General features: G+C 42.2%; 1 protein-coding gene across 1 annotated transcript in view; it reads left to right on the top strand.

Annotated features, from left to right (window-relative positions):
- The window catches only part of uvrag (UV radiation resistance associated gene), a 90,881-nt gene that overhangs the window by 44,911 nt on the left and 29,984 nt on the right, over nt 1-15,986 (top strand). The window contains exon 13 of the mRNA XM_069722702.1: nt 10,363-10,438. Coding sequence (XP_069578803.1) covers nt 10,363-10,438 — 76 coding nt within the window. The remainder of the gene's footprint in view (nt 1-10,362; nt 10,439-15,986) is intronic.

Here is a 15,986-nt window from a genome sequence, read left to right as displayed (position 1 = left end):
AACAAGACAATGACCTGAAGCACACAGCTAAAATAACAAAGGAGTGGCTTCGGAACAACTCTGTGACCATTCTTGACCGGCCCAGCCAGAGCCCTGACCTAAACCCAATTGAGCATCTCTGGAGAGACCTGAAAATGGCTGTCCACCAACGTTCACCATCCAACCTGACGGAACTGGAGAGGATCTGCAAGGAAGAATGGCAGAGGATCCCCAAATCCAGGTGTGAAAAGCTTGTTGCATCATTCCCAAGAAGACTCATGGCTGTACCAGCTCAAAAGGGTGCTTCTACTCACTACTGAGCAAATGGTCTGAATACTTATGACCATGTGATATTTCAGTTTTTCTTTTTTAATAAATTTGCACAAATTTCTACATTTGTTTTTTTCTGTCAAGATGGGGTGCTGGGTGTACATTAATGAGAAATAAAATGAACTTTTTTGATTTTAGCAAATGGCTGCAATGAAACAAAGAATGAAAAATTTAAAGGGGTCTGAATACTTTCCGTACCCACTGTATATGTGTGACAAATATGAATAATGGAAACAGGATATTTTACATTTTATTTACCACACTGATATTAGTGCACTGAAACTGTAAACTTCCCTGGGTATTTCATAATTTTAAATAGCTATAAAAACTACACATAGAGAGCAATTTCATATTTACTCCAGGAATATTTTGCTGCATTGTGTTCTGTAATATAAAATAGTTTTCAAATCTTCACATGTTGGAAAGCATGCACCAAAATGATTGATTTCAAAAACATGTATATCTGTGATGGGCCAATATTGGCTGATTCCATCAGCCGGTCAACATATCAGTCAGAGTCCAATTATTTTCCTTTGGGAAAATATTTGATATTTTCTGTGACTGCAAATAGAACAGTGAAGGTCCGGATGTCTGGAGTGACTAACCAGTTCATCTGTGTACAGTACACACACACAAACTGAGGTCAGATTGTGCAGCAGCCTCATCAGGTCTTCTAGATTCAAATACACATCCAAATATGAAATACTGACCTGATTTAAAATGATTGCGCCTATTGACCATACAACGTAAAAACCTCAGCAGAGATATTTGGTTTTTCAGATTAACACGTCTCGCCTCTTTTGTTTATTCAGATTTTTTTTTTTTTTTATTTTTTTATATTTACGAGATCTGCATAGATTTGTGAGGAGAAACCACCTGTGTCGTGTTAAGTGGTTTAGTTTGGCCAAAAGAAGCAACTGGAAGTTCCCCCTTTTTTTCATCTTTTTTTTAATTGTACTTCGGTGTTCAGAGAGCTGTCACGGTAATTTACTGCCCATTTAGTGATGGTGTTTCTGTCCTCACAACATTATGTAATTTTTATTGAATCAAGAGTTGTTCATGCTTGAAGAATACTATGTTGACTCGGAGTATCAAACGATAAACTGATGTTCGAACCTCACCTGGTTCATCTCAGCCGTTTGTGTCAGTCACCAATTGTAGAGGAACTGTAATTACAGCAAGGGCCAATGTAATAAAATTATTATTTGTGTGTGTTATGGTCTTGTAACTATGCACCAAGTCAGAATTTTAAAAAACCCTACTGCGTTATGATAATTGCATGCTTGCTCAAGTATGCACCCTCATGCATATTGACATTCCACACATGCGAGACCCCTTCAATAAGTGAAACAGAGTGAGGAGGAAGATTTTGCTATAATCAGCAGTGTCGCTAATAACCAGGGATGTAGAGGAGGAGCTGACATCAGCTCTTTACCTTCTGCTCATACAGCGGCTGTTTGATATTAGCAGAGTATTTATGTGGATAGATATGTTTATTGTTTGGAAGCTGAACGGATCTACACATTTTGAAAGCACATGTGGGCGCTTTGTGTTTTTGTGCGCTGAGCAATTTGTGTTTTTCAGCTGGAGGTGAAGGAGAGAGGTGTTTGGAACTTGGAGTATGCTCATTATACGTGATAGTAAATGATTTAAACTGGTAAGAGAAGAGATGCAGACCACATGTCCTTGTTAAATCAGGTCGTTGTTGTTAGTAAACCCCACAAATTCATTTATTTCTATTATTTTCATCTCATCTTTTAATGTTCTGAGGTCAGCTGCTCGTGGACTAACATGGCATCAAAAATCATAACTCCTGCGTTTAACAATTTTGTTTTACTTTCAAACACAAGCGACTGTCTATCTTCATTGAAGGCACATGTACTGTATGTAGTTGACATGTCAATAAGCACTGAGACCTTCACATCCACATGTCATACATAAGAAGACAAACAGCTGGAAGAAAGCTTGTAAGAAGAAGAGCGACATTATCAGTGGAGCCGGTGATTGAGCAGCCATCCCTCAGTGTTGGTAATTATGTCATTTCAAGAGCTTCAGAGACTCTCTGGAAGTCACTTTACACATTTCCAGTCCTGCCATGCAGCATATTTACCCCGGCATCCAGCAACAACAAATGATCCCGTGGCTGTCGAACAGACGTGACACTCCAACATTTCTCTTAGGTGTCTCTGAGTAGGACCAAATGCTCCAGCAAACTTTAACCCTCCCCGCCCATCCCACATGTTTATGAGCACTGTGGCCCCGGCGGGCTGCAGACACACGGCCCAATGATGTGTTAGGAGACAGAAAGCAACTAGCCGGCCTCTAAAAGTGTACAAAAAGGGGGTGATTAAAGTGTCGGAAAGAGGTAGCCGGTGGTGATAAGTGAGGTGGCGTTAGATCAGTTTCTCAAAGTGTGCTAGGATTAGCAAGCAGTCCGTCAATTATAGTGGCGTGCACATAGAAACCTGATGTTGTTTTAGTTGCATGTTACAATGTAGGCCCGTGTTAAAGGGCAACTGTCCTGACCGGTCTCCTCCCTCAAACCTGCTTTTGCACTGTGATTAAGCTTTGTGCTCTTTGGTGACTTTTAGGCGTCCTTGTACTTAAGAGTGAACGTTACTGTTCTGTAGCTCTTCTGTTGCGTAGCACAAATTTCCTGGTTTTGGGTAGCTCAGATTTTTGCGCCTTTTACTATTCAACATAAAATCCTTCATGTGCTACAGTTGAGCCAGAAAATTTTGCAATTGTTGTGAGAGAAGAGGATGAAAATATTTCCCCTTTTCAGTTTGAACAACATCACTTTATCTGAAATAAGGAAGCTGTTATTCACCTGCACAGGTGGAAAGGAACCAGTCAAGGTCTGTGTTGATCTGAACTGTATCACAGGTCAGCGTTTAAAACTGGGCCTGGAAGAGTGTTTGGAAAGTAAGGTGTGGACGATGACCAGTCTGTTTGGCACTTGGTATAATTTGACCCATTTGGGATCAGAGAATCCTCATCCTCCTGGACAGAGATGTTCTCTGAAATCAGTGGACTCTAACAACATGTTGCACCCACATTTGGTCTTGTGGAGAGCTTAGTTCCCGTGTTACTGATTGCACTCGGGAGAAGTTGGGAGATGCGATCCAGATGTCCAGTGTTTGATTGAGACCAGAGCCCAGCCATTAAAAAACAAGAACTGCCTCATATACTCCTTTATCCAAAGTATTGAAGAAAAGCAGCTTTATGAAAAAAACCCAACTATTCTCTATCACTGGCTAAAGGAAAATGGATGTAAGTGGCATTAGCACATCACCGCTTGGTTCCAACACAAAGGGAACTGTTGGTGGAGGTGCCGAGTGTGAATGCCAGAGGTGGGCTTAAGATGAGAGGAACCTGGGAGCTCCATTAAAAGAGGTTATTGTTCCGGGGATTCAGCAGTTTCATGTCTTAACATGGACCGTGTGCACAGCAGAAGAAGGGGATTGCACCCGAACTACCACCGGCTTGCCCTAACTTTCACAGCAGTGAGGAGGGAAAGCGGTGTGAGGCAACCGGACAGGTTCCACACGCTGCTTAAAGGGTGACCGGCGTGGTCGGAGAGCACAACAGTACAGACCAATAGATTTCATTTCAGAACAACATTTGTCCCTCTACTTGCTTAAATGTGCAGAAAATGAAGTTTTACACATTTTCAGCTTCAACTGAAATTCAAGATCTTGCATGGTTTTGTTGTAGTTGTTTTTAGTCACACTAAATTTAGTATTACATACAGTTTCAAATGAAAATTCTACTCGGTTCTACAGTATGAGAGACAAATCGGCACATTTTCTGGTATTATAGGCTAAATCCTGATGTTTGTTATTTCGGTGTGATATGCACATGTTTAGTGGTGGCTCAGCTGCATAGTTAGTTTATTCTTCACAGGAGAGATGAATGAGGCGATCAACATGGGAGACAAGACAGCTTAAATCAAATTTGAAAATAGCTCATTATTTAGGTCTGTGTCAACTACAAAGGCATCCGGGGAGTGGACAGCATGTTTACTTGTCTTTTGAGTTTCGCTGCCAAATCACTCAAGGACAATGGAAGGAATGGTATGTTTATAATAGCTCTGAAGAAGTCAAGGAGTCTCATCTAGGTTGACAGGTTAGCTGCATAAGCAGCCCTTCATCTTGGAGTCCTGCTGTTTTGCAGTATTTGGCCATTCTTCATTAAAAAGAAAACAAGAAGCATCTGTGCTGTATAGGTTTTTGATGGATGCTGTAGGTTTGATAGTATTTTATACCAGTTAACGAACTGACAGAAAATTGCACGTGTTTGTTGTGACAGTCTTTACTGTTTTTCGGTCGGTTCGTCAGTCGGTTTGTCCACCAGATAGAAGTATCTCAAAAATGATGTGCAGACCTTTTTTTGTACTATCTCCTGACCTTTGCTCCAGTGCTACCGTTGACTTTGTGGTTTAAAGTTAAACAGCTACTTGATGGACTGCCATCAGATTGGTGCAAAGATTCATGTCCTCCTCCCAGTTAATAATGTCACTGATCCCCTGACTTTTCATCTGGCGCCATCCAAAATATGTTTAGTCTAGTTCTCTGCTTTATAATACATGCAAAACTAATGACATTTATGTCAACTATGGCTGTACTTTGTTACGCAGGACAAATTAGCAAATGTAGGCATGCTAGCATGCTAAAGATGATGAAGATGATGAAGATAGTAAACATTGGCATTGTGAGAATGCAGGTAAATTACAGTTTATCTCAGGTACTTTTAGTCTCACTGTGCTGCTGGAATGACTTACAGCAGTCATGTTCCTAAACAATTGGTGTTTATGACGCGTCCATGCGGTTGGAATATTAATCCTAATTAATGGTTAAAATCTTTGAATTAAGGCCAGACATCCTGCAACAGTTTGAAATATACGTTTGGGTTGAAGTGATGTTGAATATACAGTATGTGCTGGTCAGACGGAGCTCCTCTTCTCCATCTCTGCTTGTGATTAACACAATGAAAGAAAACAAAAGGGCGGGAGAAAATGAGAGTGTGGAGGTCGGGAGCCGGGGGTCAGCGGACCCCTGGATATTCTTAAGAGCCATGATGAAAACTCGGTGTGACAGAGCGAGCAACCGCCACATCACTCAGGAGACACTTTAACGGCACACACCAAGATGGCGGAATGCTGAAGCTTGGGGTCTTAAGTGCAGCAGCAGTCATTAAAATATCATTCACTGACAGATGCTCAGTGTAATCATTTCACAGATATTGAAAATTACAGCGCTCTGTGATTTATATAGTAACCACTGCCATTAAAGCCTTGACAGTTGCAAGGCAGGTGTTTTTTTTAAAAAGCAAGCCCCAATGATTTATGGTCCCATGCCGTTTGAAATTGCACATTACAGACATTGTGAAACTCACAAGCACCCCTCACCACCATTAAAAGCTGGGGAGTAAGTAGTGGCCAGACTTCGGCTCTAAGCATGTGAGCCAGAACTGTTGTTTTGCACATTTGGAGTATTAATTAGGATGTCTAAACAGGCGAGCCAACACATATGGAGACCTCAGCCTGTGTATACATTACAGCAGGTCAGTCAGTTGCTCGGAGCCTTCCCAACGTATTCTCATGAACCACAGTCAAGCTGAACTCGACCACCCACCTGCATAGCTGCGTCCTCCTTTACACTCCTCCATTTAACAGCTTGGACACAGGAGGAACTAGAGAGACGAGTCCAATATACGAGAAAATGCTTAAATAGACATGCGCTCTCTGACCTCGTGGTCTTGGTTCTCTAATAGACCGCTTTTTACCAGGGCTGGCTGTAGAGAGTATTGTAATTTTGACAGAAAAAAACCCCAAAAAAACAAGGTCAGATGGACTCTCCGTCCTCCATTTTGGCTGTCGTTGTAAAACTGCAGAAAGCTATTGTCAGTTTTAAACAAGATGTTTTAGCTGAAGTCTTTGGGCTGCAGAAACCATCTTTCTCTTTTCTCTTTCCACAAATATAGCCCACAAATGTTTGGCCTTTAACTGGAGGCTTGAAAGGTGCTGACACCTGCCTCCACCTCCCTGGCTGAAGTCCACAGAGACGGTTTGGACGCTGCTGCTCCATCAACCAAAGATGAAGGAATTATAACTCATCCTTCTATTAAAATGTCCCTCAACAGATATTAAAAGGCAGGGCAAGGAGTGATCCGAAGACACGGACAGGAAGACAGAGCAGTGAACTACCGATGGCTTCATTTCATCAGCGTAGTTGCTGTTTATTGGTTGCTTCCTACTTTTAAACAGAACCTCTGCTTTATATGTGCAGGTTGTGCTTGTGGATAACGGGTGTCTAGACCCTGCAGTTAAAGAGCTGGCAGGCTGAGGGTGTTTATATTTTCAAACCATAAAAACAGGGGACTTTCCGATGTGATGCTGCTTTTGTCTTTTTTTTTTTTTTTTTTACAATGTCATGGTTCTACACTTATCATTACATATTTTGGTGTGCTGAGCCAGCACTTACACGTTAACCATCCTTTGGTGGGCTTGCTCTGAAGAGTACATGAAAAGGAAAGCGAAGGGCATTTATTTTACGAGAAGGGGGAGGGAAGTGACAGATTTACGTTTGCTCTCAAATCACCGTCATTCCTTTTTCATTATTTTGTCCGGTCCATGCAGAGTTGAATATTAGCTAAATGAAAGCAGATTTCATGTCTCAGTAATCAGTCTTTTGAATGGACCCTAAAGGGGGCGGGTGTGTTGATCATGGTGCCTGTCGTGTTCAGTTTGCCGTGCGAGTTCTGCAGACATGACCGTTCAGCAGAGCTGCCACCGAGGGGAGCGGCAGAGGGATGTGCTGACGGAGCACCACGGCTTGATTAAGGAAAGTGACGAAAGTGCGTGGAGGACTGCTGTGATAGAGATGATTTGATTTGATTTATATGTACAACAAAATTAAACAAAAAAAGCCGAGTACACTGTGCACGACATGCAGGGGGCGAAGTAGGCATGAGCTCATTTTAAACAACACAACCAAGAACCAGAAAACACACCTAGTGGGACAAACACTACTGCTCCTGTGTATGCGTGAATCGTTCCTGTTTGTGTTCTGTTTATTCTGGACCCTCCATCTTAACGGACGGACAGGGCTCTGATCTCGGCCTCCGCAGTCCTCCAGGACTGTAATTTATTCCATCCTGTTTCGTGTCGAGTACCGTTTGAGTTTTTGCTGCTGGCTGAGTGATTAAAAATGGCGTTCAGTCTCCTCTTGCTCTGCTTTCTTATGTCTCTCCCAGACAGACACACACCACTTACATGTTTACTGTTTGAGCAGAAATGATTGCGTTGGCTCCCCTTTCCCCCCCGAGGTCGAAGTTGAGGTCGACGAAAACAAAATGAAAAATCGTGACTTTTTTTCAAAGGATTCTTTTATTGTGTTTTATTGCGACTTTGTCGTGTGCTCGCTCTGCAGCGGGACAAACACACACACATGACCAGATTAGATAATGACCAAAATAATAAAATGTGCTCTCGGACTGAATCGCACACTCCTCTGGTGCCTCCTCCCTTCCCAACCGGCTTCCTCCCTCCATCCTCCCTGCTGCTGTGTAATAATATATTTGACTTTACAGGACATACCCGTGAGGAATTCCTGGTGTTTGGTGAACCGGAGTCTCTCCAGTGTGATTTCAGACACAGCGGACAGCAGTCATTAATCACTTCGCTATGACGGAGCTTGTGTGTGTTCACGTGTTTTGCGTGTGTGTGTGTGTTGGAAGTGGCTCTGTTTTCCTTTTCATACGTGTTCATCAGCAAACAAGTCCTATCTGTTCATGGGGAAGTGATATTGGGTATGCCAGCGGTGCCAAGGGAATGCTTGTTGTTGTTCTTCCTCTCTCTGGTAGTTATTTCCTAGTGCTGAGATATGACCTCTGGCGTGTCCCTTTCTCCACGGGGCCCTGGCTGCATGTCGGGGATATGCAGGGCCAACAAGCAAACGGCTCCGCCTCAGGCTGTAGCGCCTCACTCTTTACTTGCCAGACTTTGCAGCAACATCCTGTTAGATTTCATTCAATGGCTACAATGAGCTCCATCTGTTAAGGGTTTGCTTCTTAAACTTCCCGGAGTTGCAGTGCAATGCGTGAGAGAGGAGGCGTTTAAAGCGAGCACTGGTTCAGAATGTTGTCTGAGGTCTCCAGACGGGCTCAGATATGATACAAAGCAACCTTACAAGACATGGATGAAAGCCAAACAAAAGAAAAAGGACCTCATGTTCAAAATCCTGGGGTACAGTATGTTCATGTTATTAAGGGCAAATGCTTAAAACGTGGATGTCATCGAGGATTTGTGCTGCGAAACAGTCAAGTTGTCAGTAAATTCTGTATTTCGACATGCTATAAACACGTTTAAATCAGGGTTACAGTGCTGTTAACATAATCTCAGCTGACAGCAGAGTCTGTTACTGAAGAATTATATTTACTGCTGTATTCTGTTTTTGTATCAGACACCTATAGGTCGCAGTAAGAGGCAGTGAATAGCTGCTCTTTCACAGGATTAACAAAAGACCATGACCTAGTCCCCAGGGGGCGCACACACAGGAAGGAGGCATGCCGGATGTACACGCACACGCACACACACACACACACACACACACACACACACACACACACACACACACACACACACACACACACATATATGCAAACTATTCAACACATGTCTACATATATTTTACAGTACACACACACACTAACTGCACTTATTGTAGTCAGTCAGGATAACGTTTTTCAAATTCTAATAGCAAATGAAAACATTATCAACCGAAGGACCGGCAGCTCATTTAAACGTTTTTTTTTTGTTTTTTTTTGTAAACATTTATGCAAGTTACCAGAAGAAATATGCATCACGGTGTGGCTCCAAACACAGTTTTGAAATGCCTCTTTAATGCGGGTCTGATGACAACGACACAAGCTTCATCAGTTTGTTTTTAAAGCGAGTTGTTTATCTTCACTGTGATGTGTTCTCGGCTTCTTGTTTCCAGTTGACATGGCCTTTGGGCAGCTACAACTGTAGCAAAAAAAGCAAAACTCATCAGCTGTTTATTTGAATTACAACAACTCATGAGTGTTGTTGGATTTTTGTTTCTAAACAGACTCTAGATGTCAATGTGATGAGCAGAAATGAGTGAAAATGAAGACATTTTCCCACCCACTTCTTGAAGAGCACTATTTTGCTGTTTGGGTGAAAGTACGATTGGGTTTAGTTTACTCAAAGGCTTAAGGTGAAGCAATTAGATATATATTGAAGATAAAGCTGTAGTATAAATGTAGATAGGGAAAGCAATCACAAGTGTATGCACGCAGGTTTTTTTTTTTTTGTATGTATTTGTTTTTCCAGACCAAAGCCCGGCTCGGTCTGTGGAGCTGGTTTCCCAACATACTGCTGCCTCCTCAGTGGGAGACCAGCAGACATAAGCACATAATGACAGGAAGGGATGAGTCCAGCCTGTCCCTGGTAGCAGAGAGCACTTTCCCTCACTGCATTTCCCCCCACTACCCTTCCCCAACACCCAAGGCTAGAGTGAGTCTTCTGACTGGCACCATCGGAACTTTCCCACCACCCCGAAAGGAAAAGTTGCCTTTGTTCCCGCTCCGAGGTGGATGGACAGGCTGTTTAGACGCCTCTGCTCTTGTTTGATATTTCAGTTTAACAGGGTGCAGAAGTTGCATCTGTGGGATGGGATCCCAGACCTGGACCCAGAGTCTTGAGCCATCTGCAAGTGTTACCTACTGTAAACGCTGCCGGCTATATGAACGGACACGTTTAACAACGCAAGGCATTCATTGAGTCCTTCAAAGTAACATTAACAAACATCAAACCCCCTTTCAATCTCCACCATTTATTGACATTTTCACATGGTTAAAATGACTGTATAATTTGATATGTTGTGTGGATATAATGCAATTGGAGGATTAGTTGTCTTGCAGAGGGTTGTTCTCACCTGTTTCCACACTGTTAGTCCTGGATCAAGTGGAGTAAATCTCCCGTTCCTGTTTAACTATAAGTCTTTCTTTTTCTCATGTCTTTCACAGATTCCCTTTGTACCCCAGAGGAGAGCGCTTTCATTTTGAATACGGTGTCTACTTACTCAACAAGAACATTGCCCAGGTAATATATACACATGCATTGCACCTGTTTGCCATTAATGTGTGAAGTCTGTATTTAAGAATGGAAAAGCTGCTGTGTGTTCTTTTTTTGCTGATTATTATGTCTGTTGCCATGGTAAACATGATATTAATGTACTGGCGTTGTGACTGTGAACATGTTGATGTTAGCATTTTGCTCAAAGCACCACTATTCTTGGTGTAATCTCAGAGTAGCTGCATATCTGTAGACTCTTGTCTTATTAGTAGTTTTTGGACATCATGGAATAAATAAAGAGGAATAAGGTGTATCGGGCTCGAACTGCACAGACAGTACTTGTTGATAGGACCTATTTATTATTTGTTATGTGTTGACCCCGGTGACTCCCTCCATTCACCCCCAAGTACCGATTACTTTAACTTTTAATAATTTGCATTCCATATCCTGTTTTTCTGCTCGTCCGTCGGCAAATAAAGGGCCTGTCACTCAATAATTACTGCTAGCAGGTGGCTGACATCAAACCACTGCATGTTGGGAGGTATTAGTTGTAATACCTGACCACACGCTGCTAGCCAATATCAAAGTCTGCCGTCTTCCCACCAGTGTCCAAGAAAAAGACAATAAGCATGATAAGAAACAATGTTAGACAGCAAATAGAAAATAAGTTCTGTCTGAAACCACCCATTGGAATGAATTTTAAATTATAGTGTGTCGTGTTTCCAAATGATGATTTGTGAGTAAGGATTTCAAAATGGTAGCCGTTATTCAAGGTCGGTCCTGTAAATGCACAAGACGCTCCTTCCATCGCTGCTCGATCCGAGCATTCTCGAGCCTCAGGTGAAATATGAGCTGTGACACTGCTATTATTTGGTTGATTTTACTTACTTTACTGTACTCGCATGTGCACATGAGCATGCAGTCACACCACTGTGACTCGTGTTAGACACAACATTTAAAACCTGACAAAAAACGTTGCAGTGAAGTTCCAATGATTAAGGCATTGTCCTTTTCCATAATTTACCAGTTACTGTGAAGGATCAACCCACCTGTAGCCTTATAAAACACGTGAAAATAGCTTATTGAGATGGTGTAATATAGAAGAAAAATCCAAGATGTTTTGTACACTGGGCTATATTTGAGAGAGATTTAAAGGACCAGCGTGTAGTTTTTAGAGGGATTATTTTGGCAGAAGTTAAATATTATATAAATAATTATGTTTTCATTAGTGTATAATCACCATAAAACTAAGAATCATTGTGTTTTCATGACCTTAGAAACAGCCCTTCATATCTGAATATGGGGCAGTTCCATGAAGGGTCATGTTGCTCCGCCATGTTTTTTTTACGGTGGCCCAGAACAGACAAAGCGAGTGCTGGCCCTAGAGAGGGCCTTTCGTGTTTTTGGTTAAGTTTGCTGCCATGCTAGATTGTCCCACATGCTTGAGTCCAGTCGTATACATTTGGCTGCAATCTCCAACCTCACCGCTAGATGCCACGATATACTACACACCGCCCCTTCAAACGTGCTGGACACTGTGATTTTTCTTTTTCGCACGTAGAATATTTGGCATGCAGTCGTCTCAATGCATATTTCTGTGTTTCAACACGCTAAACTGCCACCTGTAATCCTTTTTATCAAAGCCACACATCATGATCTAACCTCTCTTGAGATTTCTATTTCACGAATCTTAACCATGTGGTACCATCAGATGCGGCGCAGCGCTGCGTGCTCACTCTCGCTGAAAGTTTCATTTGCCGAGAGATAAAAGGCACATTTAAGCGGCTCGAGGAGAAATATCCTTGATCAAAATCAGCGTATCTTTAATAAAATCTAAAGTGATATTGATGATTTTGTTGCGTCAAGATGGTGAAATGATCTGTGGAGAGGTTTTCTTTCATGTATTCTATGAGGCATTTTTTTAAATATTGGCTGTCTCAAAAATCTGTAGGGCTTCAAAGTATGACTTACTGCAGATGAAAAACTAGATTTAGACAGCAGGACGTCCTCACCCGTGTCCATGAAACCAATGTAGATTCAGACTTGTGGTTTTAAAACCAGATGGAAACCTTCAGCGCTACACAGGTGGGCACATGTGAGGAGTGCATGATAACTTTGTAAGAAGAATCTATGGAGTGATGAATTCATAAAAAGGCAGCACACCTGATTTGCGAATATGTAACCTCTGATTTCTGTTGTGACAGAAAGGATGCACAGCAAACTAAATATAGTTAGAGCCAAATTGTTGGTTCTACCGTGATGGCCTTGGATTTAAGTAAGAGGAATACACTTCCTTCTCTCCTTTATAGTGGAGCTGCAGTCATACATCCTGCTTTTAACAGCTCAGGAGAGCATCTGTATTTTTAAGGGATGAAATTTCAGCTTTCATTCAGAGCATGGTATTTATTATAAATTCCATGTGTGCCTGGCTCCGTCCACATTAAGGATGAGTTATCAGGTTGACTCCAAAACAATATAACTTTGCCACATGAGTAGTCCAGCTCCATGTGATTGTGATAATAGACCATTGTTTCAAAAGCGATGCAGTGGTAAACATGTCACACACGATAAAATAGAACCCACCGCAAACAGAGCTTCTCCGATGCAGTCTGCAAGGTTTTTGCACACCACATTAAGCCGTTCGCTCCTCTGAGCCGGATCTGTCCATGTCCTGGATCTCACATCACAAATGTTCAGGTTTTGGAAGTTAAACCTGGGAAATGAATGAAGCAATGGTGCTTTCATGCTTTATGCAATTTCTCCTTTAAAATCGAATTAGGATCGCTTACTTCGTCATTCTCAGCCACTTTATCAGGGAGACGGACTTTCACTCCTGCTCTGCTGTATGTTTCTCATTCATTTATTGGAGCTTTTTTTAGGAAGTGGCTGCTTTATTGACCCCTTCGCTTTGAGTCGTGGTTTTTCTTCCGGATATCATTTACCCACAGACAGCATTTTGTTGCAGCAGACAGTTATTATATAGATTGTGTTTTTGTTTTTTTTGTTTTTTGGGTGTATGTCTTTAATGGCCTCCTCTGGTTGAACCAGCCATGTTATGCATTCACTGCACAGCTTGCCCAGTGTCTGGCTTCGTGATAAAAAGCAGAGGTCTGATTTCACAGAGTGCCCAGCTGACAGTCTGATTGGCTGCTCTGGTGACTGACTGGAGCCCGGGGCAAAGACGATTATCTGCCCATCTCTTATTAAATTGCCCTGCGTGGCTGTGTTTGAAAGTGATAGGGAAGCTGCCGGAGAGCTGCCGACGAGTCAAGGCCACAGCGGTACGACCCTTCTTTGATATGGCTTTAAGGAAAAGTTCAATTTGATTAGGTCATTAGGCCAGGGGTACCGATGCAGAGGAGTGCACTGGTTGTCAGGTGACAGACTCCCATGTTGCTCCTTCACGTTCATTTGTTTGACAATAGAAAGTTAAGAAAGACTTCTCTCCACTCTCTCCAACTTCCTCTTATGTCTTGTGCAACCAGAAAATATTGCAACATTTGCAATGCCTGAGTGACTCGCTCGTGTTTTTGTGGAGACATTTTTGTTAACATGCATATTTCCTCTTCCTCTTCCAAAACCTTAACGTAATTTAGAGAGAATGTGATTTTCTCTCAGCTTAGTTATTAAATGAATGGCATCCGGCTGCTGCTTTTTGTCAAAGGTATGTAACTGGGCCTGAAGTATTCATCCACAGGGGGGCACAAATATTAAACCTGCCATTCCTGCATTCACAGAGACAAATTAGCCAAGTTAGTGGGGCTGACTCAAGCAAATCCAGCAGTCTTTTGTCTGGAGGAGGGCCACGTGCTGCATTTTCTCTCTCCCAGTTTTATCCGTGTTATATGTTGTTGTGAAATAGGCATGTGGGGCTGATTAGATGACAACTGATGTTACATGGACTGTCTAGGTTTTTAGGAGGGGTTGGTAGGCACAAAAGTTAGTTATTAGTTACTACGGTTGGTGTATCATATTTTGTGGGCCTCAGGCACAGGAAACCAAGTATTGGGAATTAAATCATAGTAAATCTGTTGCGGCCCAACCAGGTCGCCTCTGGGGTCACCTTTTATTTCTGTTTATGGGGGGAAAGTTGCCTGTAGTCTCCCACTCTCCAAAGTCTCTGGGCAATTTCACACCATGATCTACAGGCAGAGTGCCATAGCGGTGGTCTGGTGCATACGTCAGTGCGCCTGCTGCCATTAAGAGTGGCAACTGTGGCTCCATAAAACACAGCTATGACTCATGGGGGAACCTACCGTATTTAGTGGTTAGTGGAGGTGGCAGCAAGTGGAACAGGAGCTGGTTGGCTGAAGGTATTCTTGGTTAAGCTGTCTGGAAAGGTTGTAGGTGCTCAAGCAAGAATAACTTCTCCTTAGAAGTGACGGTAATAATAAACGAGTCAGATTTACTCCTGGAAGTGGTAGATGTAGTATGTTGTTTTCCTGTTGTTACCAAGTATTGAATGTGTTGCAAAGTATGTCAAGTGAATGTTGTTATTTATTCAACTCATTGAATTCACGCCGAGCTTAAAGCTGTGTAATGTCTTAAATTAATTCAGACAAAAAAAATACACACAGCAAAGGTCCTATGTCAGATCTGGACTCAGACTATTGCAGTTATGTTAAATGATCCACAGGCCACTGAGCCCAAATTGTTTAAAATATAATTTTCTCCAATCTCCTCCTTAAAGGCAGAACTTGTTGGTTTGGATATAATACTACTGAAATTCTCCTTTTCCGACACCGCTGAAACCGAGGCTAAACAAAAGTCTGCAGGATTTGTAAAAAGAAAATGAGCTGGCTGGAGAGAAGTCTCTGTTTGCTATTTAAAAAAACAACAACATGGAAATGTACCATATGTGTCATCAGCTTTGTTGAGGTGATTGCAAGCAAACCCTCCTCTTCCTCTCTTATGTTTATTCTTGCTGCTTTCTCATCCATTTCATCTTTGTTAGATCCACATGCTGTGCTCCAAACTTTGGGCTCTTCCTTCTTCTCGTCACCTCTGTGACAAAGCTCGTGACCTCAGTCAAAAGAGATGCGACAGAGTCTTGGCACAGCTCTCTGCGGCTATTAGCTCATGTGATTGTGCTTCGATAAAAACCATATGACCCCGTCGAAGGCATGAAAAAAAAAAAAAGTGAACATTATGCAGCTTCCCTCCACCTCATAACTCCCCTCCACCTCAGACTGAGTTGTCAAGATGGTTAAAATTCCTATCTCCAGCTATTGCCTTATTTCCTCTCTTCTCTCATAATGTGTGTGTAGGAGAAGGTACAGGGTCCACCACTTAGATTTGGGAACACAGTTGACTCCCTATAATGAAACAATGGGTGTAGCGTATTTGCTCATGAACTCAGTTTTTCCACAATTGACATTCCTGTAAGTAGTTGTGTGTTTACTGTCGGTCCACAAGCTTGGGAATCAGAGATTCCTGTGAACAATGAGTAATTGTGTAATAGTTAAATGTAAATGATTCAAATGTGAGCATCTTGCTCCCTGCTGTGATATATGTGTACTGTAAATGGGAAGGATTCTGATCTCAGTTCACATCCTGTAAACATTCATTCCATTAT

Source organism: Brachyistius frenatus, unplaced genomic scaffold (assembly GCF_029030835.1).
Source record: "Brachyistius frenatus isolate BFR_SWC_R1_liver_20210118 unplaced genomic scaffold, ASM2903083v1 Contig_301, whole genome shotgun sequence".
In the NCBI taxonomy this organism is placed as follows: domain Eukaryota; kingdom Metazoa; phylum Chordata; class Actinopteri; family Embiotocidae; genus Brachyistius; species Brachyistius frenatus.
Note: the sequence above shows the minus strand (reverse complement) of the source record. Positions and strands in the feature narration are given on the sequence as shown.